At 26.9% G+C, this 10,953-nt stretch overlaps 1 protein-coding gene across 1 annotated transcript; it reads right to left on the bottom strand.

The window, feature by feature from the left end:
* Nucleotides 1–2,138: 2,138 nt before the first annotated feature.
* On the bottom strand, nt 2,139–5,716 carry LOC113851292 (cation/H(+) antiporter 15-like). The gene is made up of 3 exons (XM_027481757.1): nt 5,477–5,716; nt 3,888–4,889; nt 2,139–3,377 (listed from the first exon to the last, which is right to left on the bottom strand). Exons 1-3 carry the CDS (start codon nt 5,714–5,716, stop codon nt 2,139–2,141), a joined length of 2,481 nt encoding a protein of 826 aa, XP_027337558.1.
* Nucleotides 5,717–10,953: the final 5,237 nt, after the last annotated feature.

Below are 10,953 nucleotides of genomic sequence, written 5' to 3'. Positions count from 1 at the left end.
ACTTCTGAAAGTATTTTTAAAAAATATTTGTAATCACTATTTTTAAAGTATTTTTATTCTAATAATATTTTTCTTTATTTTGAAGGTTAATGAATAACATGAAGAGATTTTCTTAAAAATCTGATGACATATTTGTTGTTTCTCATTTACTATGAAAAAAACATTGTTATTTTTACATTTTAGATTTTGTTTACTGTATTTGCTAATTTTAGGTCTAAATAGTTATATTATATTTGTTGATTTAATGTGTAGGACTTTATACTATTAAATTTGTTTAATAATATATAAATTGAAGTTTATTTTATTGTATTTTTTTTATGTGTAGTGATTTACTTATTTAAATTAAATATGTGATTTGAAAGTGATAAATAAGAATATATAATTTTAGTATCCATATTTAAGGTGTTGAATCATTATTTTTAATAGTTTAATTAGTATAAATCTTATGACTTCTAAAAGGACATATCTATTTAATTGATTTAATAGTCTATTTATAAAGAACTTTGATAATATATTAAATGTCTCAATATAAAGTAAGCTATTAAAAAGTTAACAGGCCAAATTAAAATTTTAAAAAAGTCATGTTAAGCTTACCTATAACAAGTAATAAGTTATATTTAAGCTTAAAAATTATTAAACAAGTTAGACCTATTTATTTAAAGTCTAATCTAACCTATTTCCATCTTTACTCACTAGTTATAATTTTTATTGAATAGTTTAAATAAAATTAACAATTGAATTAGAGGATTTTTAATGTATACATTATATTTATGACATTTTAGATTAATTTAAAATTATTTTAAAACTTGCTATGCCTATTAAAATTAATATAATATATATTTTTTAAATGAAAAAGATCAAACTACATTGATATCAATTATCATAACTTTTTTACTATTTAATAAATTTGTTAGACATTTTATTTCAATATTAATCGTTAAATTAAAAATTCTTATCATATAAATGGTGTCTACAAAATTTTAGATTAATATAAAATTATTAAATACTTTATTTTTATATATTAAAATTAACACAATATTTATTTTTAAAATATATAAAAATAAAAATTATTAACTATATTCCTAAAATTATTCAATTTTAACAAAATTCAATATATACAATCGAAATAATATATAATTAATTAAACCGTTGAGAAAAAATATTTTTTTTAATATAAAGTTATTAAAGTATAAAAATTAGTATGACTTACATTAATATAATTTAATATGTTTTTATTTTTAAAATATATAGTATATAAACAAATTAATGAATTATCTTGTACTTTTTATTATTTTTTTTATAGATTTTGATATATAAGTAATATATAATTATATTTTAAAGTATAAATAAATTAATGGTTGGTCTAGTTTAAAGTCTAAATGTTAAATTTTGACACATTATATCAAATTAAAGGTATATTTTAAAGGTTTAAATCTTGATATAGTTTAATTTAAGGATATATACTCACATAAATATTACGAGCCTTGTTAGTTTATTGGCATCAGTCAATTACTTTATTAATTTTGACAATCAATTAATAAGTGATTATAATTTAAGTACGATATATATATATATATATATATATTACTTAAAATTATTAATCAAATTATAAGAGGAATTTTGCTTGTAAAATTATTTTCTCCGGTTGCCAGAAACATAAGAAGGAAAAAAGGAGCATGGGATAATAGATAAAGTTGTATTTCATTCTAAATTATTGTTCATTTGCTTCCCATTGATTAATATTAGTCTCGTTGTTATATATTATTTATATTTATTTTTTGGATACAGATATTTTAAAAATACATCCTAAATATAAAAAATTATTTACTTCAATACAATGGATATATAGCTTTGCCAACGGTAGTTTTCTCTTTCTTATGCGTTATGTTATTTGTTCTGTTATTTAAATGATTAAATATTAATATCATTATGTTATGTATAATTATTTTAATTTTCTCTATTTATACATTTGCAAAATATACTTAAAAAAATGGCAACTTGAATAGTTCCCATAATTGTTCATAAAATAATTTCTTAATAACATCTCACTAAAGAGGCAACTTGGCAATGCCAATCAAAACTCTTGCCCGTTCTATTACCTAAGATTATTATGAACAAATCCACAAATGTACAAACATTTATTTATCAACCAATGAACTTTTTTGAGAGGCATTAATCGAACCTAAACTATCAAGCTTACTACTACTTACCCTCTCCCCTCCACATTGTATAACTAAAACCGGAATCACCCCAATACAAAACTCCGTTGAAGACAACATATCCCCAACTATTCCCAATGACTCAGCATTCTCTATGAAATTTGCCATTTCCTCGTCCTTCAAAGATTCAATACTATGGCGCCTACCCACCGTGACGAGGTCGTAGTTTCCTTCTAAACGATGGATTGCATCCAACACCTCTACTCCATCCTCAACCGTAATCTCGTACCATGTAAGGTTACAATGTCTATAATTCATGCTCTTGAACTCATCAACTAACCCCTCGTCCAACATGATATCTGTTTCTTCCGCTTCTTGTTCTTCTCTTGTAACTAATTCCGTACTACCCAATTGTCTCTTGTTCATCACTATAAACCTGAACAATGTCACCCTCGTATTGTGTCTCTCCGACATTCGAATACCCAACGCAAGTGCTTCTCTGTCATCTGCTCCACCTATGAAAAAAATGCCCACGTGGAAAAACATGCTGGGCTCGTTGCTCGCGCCAAACCGCGAGTACCTGTCCACGAGTATTCCCAACGTGCACGGCGCATGTGCTTGAAACCTAGCATTCATTTTGTGGACGGAGGATGACACGTGCCCATCGAGGTCAACGTTGTCGTTTTCATGAAAGGGGATGACAATGAATGGTACCATCTTGTCTTGAGCGAGGCTGCATACTGCATCATGCATGCTCTTGTAAGGTGCCACGTTGATGTAGGGAAGAACAGTGACTGGCCCAGTTGAATTGCTGGAGTAGTTTTCAAAGGCACGCATGATGTGATTGGTGTTGGGATAATTAACTGATAAGAATCTTTTGTTTTCTTTGTAATTTATGGGAAGAAGAATAGATGAACTTTTCCCAAAGAGTTCGATTAGGTGTACCACGTAGGCACATACGGGGCTCTCTGGCACTGGATTGCAAACTTCTAACAAGGATGTGATGCCCCGAACGTTTCCTTCGTTGTGTACACAACAAACAATGCGAAACTCTCTGATTCTAGAAGTGCTTTGGATCGTTAGCTGCCCTCCATATAAAATTTCTGAATGTAGTAATCGCGGGCAATTCTTATACAACAATTTAGCTGAGGGTGAGACAATAGCAGCTGTAACCACAACACAGAACACCAAGTGACTGAACATTTCATCGTCCAACAACTGCAGAAGGTATAACATAAATTTTATTTCACTTATTGTCATCAATGAAAAAGGGTTAATAATAATTCATTCTCTAATATATATATTATGAAAATGTTGCTTGTATTATTAGTAATGGACACCTAAAAATATCTTTTCGATATCTGAGTGTATTTTTTACATGCATTTATAATAAAAAAAAAAGTGATAATAATAATAATAATAATAATAATAATATAGTATCACATACTGTCCTAAATTTCAATGATTCAAATAATAATATTATTAATTTTTTTATCAAATTTTATTATTATATTAAAATTAGAGTGCGACCTCTATCAAAAATTAAGAGAAAGAGTGATTAAGATTTTTTAGACAAAGAAATTATTGAAACATGCTCATTCTCTCAACTTATTTTGAATGGAATTCACACTCAATTTCTAATAACAACTATAAAATAATAAGTGAGACCAAACGTTAATTTGTGCATCTCAATAAAATGGAGTTAATAATAAGATAAGAGAAACTAACCTGGAGTTTCCTTAGTCTACAGAAACATATAAGCTCAGTTATACCCTTGGCATTCATAATGACGCCAAGCACCATGCCTTTTTTGGGCCTAATGTTGTATGTTAGACAAACCAGCGCACACGCAATCATCTTGACTATGTTTCCTGCAAGAAAGATACCCTGCAAAGTAAGAAACACTCGCCAATCCCGGATCACTATGGCCAAATTTGTGTTCATGCCTACGTATATGAAGAAGAAAGGTAGCAAAAACTCGTTCACAATAATTTCACTCTTCTCCATTATTGTTGTGCCCAGAGGGGGTCCACTAGGTATAACCAAACCAAAAATCAAGGGTCCCAAAAGAAATGTTATGCCAATCACGTCACCCAAACCAGCCATAAATAGAACCCCCAGAAGTATGAACACAAGGTAAACTTCTTTCACTGGTTGCCCAACTGGGGTTTTCTTAGCAATGAAAGTCATCGTTGGTCGCAAAATGAAAAAGCTGAAAAGTATGAACAACCCGAGGAAGCAGAAATATAATATTGAACCATCAAGATTTTTTTCCACTAGGGCACCATTGACCACTACTAAACACCATAGTATGCTGTCGTTGATCATGGAGGAAGAGAGAGCGATCTGGCCAAGATCTGTGGCTATAAGGTTGAGTTCAATCAATGCGTCAGAGACAACAGGGTAATTGCTCAATGACATAGTGAGACTCAATGAGGAGCGAGCAACTTTTACTTTGTAAGGAGAGAAGTTTGCGGGATTGTAATAGTGGTTTACGAGTGTTGATATCACCGCAACTGAAATGAGGAGGGGGAATACTCCAAGTCGCCAAGTTCTTCTCGCTGCTTTCATGGTCAACATTACGTCCATTTTTAATGCAATGAAGAACAGAAAATATACACACCCCACTAAGGCCCCCAAGATTAAAAACTGCCCCTGTTTTGCTGGAAATAGTGTCTCCCAATAGGTTTTGTTGTGCCCCAAAAATGATGGGCCCAAAACGATCCCACTCTGCACATTTTCACCAAACATGAAGTTAATGCATGTATAGAAATATTAAAGAAATAATATTACTAATTTATTAAAAATATATTTATTATACTTTCAACGTTAACACAATGAATGCAATTTTTAATGAAAATTTATTCTTTAAAATACTTAAACTCGGTATTAAAAGTTTAAATTAATAAAATTCTAAAAAAACGTTAATATTTGATTATTAAGATTGAATTTAATAAATTAAAGATAATAAAAATTTATTAAAAGTATTTATTATTAGGATTTTAAATTTAATCCTAAAAATTAATATTAACAAGTTTAAATACACAACTACTTATTTTACTCAAGTGAGAAATTTAAAAGATGAGGTATCATTCATATAAATTTAATCGTGAACAAACATGTATTAATTAAGGGGTGTGAAGAGAGAGAAAGATTTACTTTTATATATTTGTATAAAAATATTTATTTTTTATTAACCAAAGAAGAAAATAGGATAAAAAAAACGTGTTAAAACTTAATTAAGGACTCATGAGTCATGAACAAGATTGTACCCCATTCATGCAATTCAAGGGAATTTATTGAAACTTGAAATTTACCAGAACGTTGGAGATGAATTTGGGTGTTCTTAGGGGCCTGAGGAGATAGTAAAACGCTCGAGAGACTACGATGAAGATGAAAAGTTGGCACAACGTTACAGGAAGCACAAAATTGAATGGACGTTCGCCATAGAAAACGCCAAAAGAGCCCACTCTTCTCTCTTCTTGAACACAAACGTTCACCTGCCCAAGGGAATTATAAGAAATTGAGACGGTTCCATTGCCTCGTATACTCTCCATTATCTATCTCTATATGCAACTAATTTTTTGGCCCTTGATTGATATTTCACCCCGTGTTTGTGTCATATTTGCATACGGCAACACAAACACAAACCCATGGAGAAAGAAAAGCCTAATCAACTATAGCAGGCAGTGATTTCAAGAACATGTCAAAAGCAAAGAAATGGAGAGATTGGAGGGGGAGGAGGGGCTCTTAAAATCTTGAGATTTCGAATCAATACATCCGTGAACCCTAGTAATTAGCTATAATAGCCATGCTTGATATTTTTGTCAATGCATGAGTTGTTGGTACGTATAATATCATGGCAACGGGGACACTAAACTAATATAGCCACTCATCCTACCAAATAGAAACAATTATATCAAAGGAACAAAGAAGAGATGGTGGTCAATATTCCAACTACAGACCTGTAGCAAGCAGAATAAGCTATACTTGTCCAAATTATTTTTGAAAAAAAAAAATTATTAATAGGGTTTCTTTCTTTATCTTCTATTATTGAATAAATCTAAATTTAAAGGGTGCTATTTTGGCAGAATATAATGCCTAAATATGGATTGAGAAAATATGGGTAAAAGTAGAATAACACTAAAATTATTCTCATACGAAGTCAACAGTTGAAAGTAACTAAATTAAAGATGTGCTGACAATCAACAGTCAAACAATGTCAAATTTGACCTAGCTAATTTAATTATTTTAAATTATAATTGTCTATAAGCAATAATTCCTCTGAGGCAATTCCAAATTGAGTACTAAACTTTTTCTTTTTGTCTGAGAAATTAATGTGCGGTTCCCATCAACATGAAATTGTACAAAATTTGACAAGTTATATATTGTCCATCACCTAAAAAAAAGGTATTTCTACCTTAATAGAACATATTTTCAGATATAACAGTCATTAGCAACTCCTTACTGTACATCAATGGCCCGATGCTTTCTTCAATCAACAAAATGTCAAAATTAATGTTCAAGAAGGTGTATCGTGCACTAATGTTTAACTTTCAATTTAATTACATTTTTGTGGTAAGAGTTTTTTTGGGGGTTAAATATATTTATACGTTTAACTATATTTTATAGTAGACTTCATATTTATATATATAAAAAGTTATCAATGTTATAATCTTATATATGTAAGGTTCTTGTATTTAAAATTTAAAAACATTTTTATAATATTTTTAAAATATATTAATTTAAAAATAAATAAAAAATGTTAATAACATATTCTCTAATACATTAATTAACAAATTCAATAACTTTTAACAAATAAAAGAGAATGTGTTAAAAAAGTATGTTAGATAGTACATTTTTAGCACTCTTTTTTAAAATTTTAAATGTGAGCTCATTTTGTATTTTCTTATACAAATTGTTTTATTTTACTACATCTTAATAACCAATATTTGTTGGAGAATCTGTAAAAATTTTAGCAAGTAAAAGGTGTATTTTTATATTTTTTTCCATTTGTTAACAAGTGCTCCCGTGGTGTCTCTTAATATAGACATGTAATGCAAAATATTTTAATGTAAAACTTATTTTTTATAAGAATTATCTCTTTACTTAGAATTTGAAAACATTCATTTGTTTCTAAATATTTTTAAAAATTTTGAAAAGAAGAAGAAGAGAGAGACTGATCTAGAACTCTAAATTATCGATCTGATATGACAACTATGTATTTGGTTTCATATTTTCATATTATGAGTACTTTATAAGTTATTCAGTGCTTCTGATAAGTAAAACACACGTTTAAGATAATATAATACCAATCTAAATACACTCTAAATATCCTTTGTAGCTTTTAAAAAATAATAAATGGTCAAACATGATAAAAAAAAAATACTAATTATATTTGTTATAGGTATAAATTTTTCTTTAAATGGGTTATGGTGTTAATTATTAATAAATGTATCGATAAAAAGAAAACCATTTTCACGAAATAATCATGGTAACGATTTTTGCTTATATGAACCTTGAAATTTTTTACATGAATATAATTTAATTAAAATATGATTGGTTGGGTATTTTGTAGGCAAACATATTAATATTTAAATTACAAAAGCAAATATAAACATTTCGTAAACAAATATATATTTTATATGAAATTATATTAATTATCTAAATCAAATGGCTAAATATTGATGTCATACGTAGGCATGAAAAACTTTAAAATGATGTGGTTTTATTTTACTGATAAGGATAAATATTTACACAACACAATTTTTTAAATGAAGATATAAATTGAATTTTAATGCAATGTAAATATAAGTAGCTATAATTTTTAAATTATAATAAAAATTAATAAATCGCGCTGATATAAAAATTTCGTTCAAGTTGTTTGCATTACCAGAGAATTTTAATTTAATTCTATTTCCTAATTTTAAATTTATTGTAATATTTAATAAGTTGTGTAAGTTTATTTGAATTCAATTAGAATGTACTTACAGTGTAAATTACATTATCATCTAATGATTGACTTGTTAATCTACAAATAAGAAACTGTTTTCAAAGTTTTGGGGATTCTGATTCATTATGAGTAATATTGATCGGCGGCGACTCATCTGAAAATTGAATAATGTATTTCCATTTTGAAAACTTGTATATACGGAGGACATCTATTATTGTCTTTGTTACATACTTAGCATTTTTTATATTTTCAAATATTCATTACTTTTTTTTAAAATTTTAGTACTTTTATAATTTTCTTGCATTAAACTTTTGGTTCTCATCTCAAATAACAACTATATATACTCTCAATTTTATTTTTAAAATTTATTGTAATTAACTATGTATATTTTTCCTTATGATTTTTTATTTTTATATATTTTTATTTAAATAAAAATCTCTTATAGTCTTTGATAATTTCTATATATTACCATATGAGGTAGAAGCTTCTACAAACCAAACGCCATTGCAAGTTGGCAAATTGAATTAGACATATCCAACTTGATACAGGCTCCAACTGCCGGTGATCAGATGGCATATAATATAATAATATATATATATATATATATATATATATATAATAAACATGCATAAACAATTATGTTTGTGTCATGTGTGTCATCTTGGCTACTATATAATTATATGATATATAATAAGTGATTGTTAACATTACAATAGTTTTTTTTTTTTTTCTATACAGTACTATACCATGTATATATACCATGTATCTGGTGTTGCTGCATGCTTCTATCGTTATATTCCATTATTATATATTGTGCTGGGTAATTACTTAACCAAGCCAAGAGAATATATTTATAAATGAGATTCCTCGAATTGATCATAGCTTGATTAGTCTTAAAATGCCAGTATAAATAATTCAACATCAAATATCAAGACAAGACGATATCGTAAAATAAAAAAATTATCTTTTGAACAATTCAACGAAAAAATCCAAAGTAAAACGTTTAATTCCTTTCAAAATAATAACATTATCCCTCATGTTCAATTTGCATTAGTTTTAATTTTCATAATTTTTAAAAAAAAGTCTTTATTACTATTTATTAATTATAATATAAATTTAAATGTCTCATTAAATGATAACTATCGTGATGCGATTCACATTATTATAAAATTATTATTATTTTGAAAATTTTAAAATTTATGAGAATTAAATTTAAGTTTAATTATATTTATAGAGACAAAAATATTTATTTCTAGAATGGAATAAATGAGGTACTAATTTAGGCATTATCGGAAGTGTAGTTCTTAATCATCACAGGTTGTTTTATTTGCTTTCTATTATGCTTTATTTTAATTTTTATAGGGTATGAGGAAAATGTGAGAGATTAATTATTACGTAATAAAGGAAAAAGAAAAAGAAAAAGAAAAAGAAAATAAAGTTGGTGAGGGTGGAAAAGTTACGAAAGGACGAAAAAATCAAAGTTCATGAGAAGGAATCATTGAAAAGCTGTAATAGTTAAAACCAAACCAACGGCTAATGAGTTAAACACCTAAAATTATTGCTAACCAAAAAATTTTAACTTTTGATAAATGAAAGAAAAATGTAGGTTAAATTTATTTGACTAGTATTATATTTAACATTATCTAAATTTATTTATTAAACGAATTAGCTCAAAATTTTTAAAGGCCTGTTAATTAACTGAAATAAAGATTTTAAATCATTAAATAAGTATTTATATATGGTAACCTTATAATTATATTATGTTTTACTAAACCATTGTATTTTCATAATTAAATATTATAATTATTCAAATCATTAAATAAAGCGCTGTGTTTGTTCCTAAACAGGACAGTAAGATGAAACGCACGGTGGTTATCAGTGACTCACGCACCGTTGTATTTTTATGTTTTGGCGGTATTGACCAGAGAGAAGCGTAAAAAAAATGGTTAAATATGCTTTTCACTTTCAAATATATTACATTTTAATTTTTGTTGAAATATTTTTTATCTTAAACTTTTTAACATTATGATTTTGATTTTTTTTAACTAACGTGACTTTACAAATAAAAAGATACGTAATGATATATAATAACATTTGAGTTAATAATAATACTATTTAGAAGTGATTAGTGATCAAAATTAACAATTTTTTAAAATATAAGGATTTAAACAAATAATAATGATATTGTATAAATCAAAATTCCCTTTCGTATTTTAAGAGATAAAAATATATTTAATTAGAAAATTTAAAAATTGCTTTTGTCTTTCCAAAGCTTCATAATTTATTCATTTTTTTATTGGGGGGGGATTTCTAATTAGGACTTTAGATTGTCTTTTTTGATTGAGACAGACAGAATTTATTTATTTTTTGGGTTACATTAGACAAACATATTTGATAATGCCATTACGTAGCATGTATATCGATTTTATTCAATATGTTATTCTATCTATATTATTATTATTATTATTATTATTATTATGTATAATCAATGGAATTTACGTTAATTCAGAGGCAAGCATCTGCATGCCTTTCGGTTTAAGAATATTAAGAAAATGCAGATGAATTTATTAAAAACAGACAAAGACATGGGAGAGCGAGGAAGAAGATAACACCACCCATTCTTTTAAAATTCTGTTTTGCATAAATATATTAAGGAAAGTAAAGCACTATTAAAATCCTAGAAAATAATAATTTTATTAACTTTAAATTTTAGAGTTTAGTTTATAATTGAGCAATTAAAAGTAATAACATTTTATTAAAAAATTCACATTTTTTACATTAAACTCATACAATATAATAACTACTTTTTTAAATAAATTCTTACTATTAAAATAAAGCAAA

The sequence above is a fragment of the Abrus precatorius genome, unplaced genomic scaffold (genome assembly GCF_003935025.1).
Source record: "Abrus precatorius isolate BTA unplaced genomic scaffold, Abrus_2018 Scaffold9, whole genome shotgun sequence".
Classification (NCBI taxonomy): Eukaryota; Viridiplantae; Streptophyta; class Magnoliopsida; order Fabales; family Fabaceae; genus Abrus; species Abrus precatorius.
The sequence above is the reverse complement of the archived record's forward strand: the minus strand, read 5'-3'. Positions and strand labels throughout refer to the sequence as shown.

Coding starts and splice junctions, on each gene's coding strand:
- LOC113851292 (XM_027481757.1), bottom strand. CDS start 5,716: ATGGAGAGTATACGAGGCAATGGAACCGTCTCAATTTCTTATAATTCC. Junction 4,890..5,476: donor AATTCATCTCCAACGTTCTG/GTAAATTTCAAG, acceptor GAAAATGTGCAG/AGTGGGATCGTTTTGGGCCC. Junction 3,378..3,887: donor GTAGACTAAGGAAACTCCAG/GTTAGTTTCTCT, acceptor TACCTTCTGCAG/TTGTTGGACGATGAAATGTT.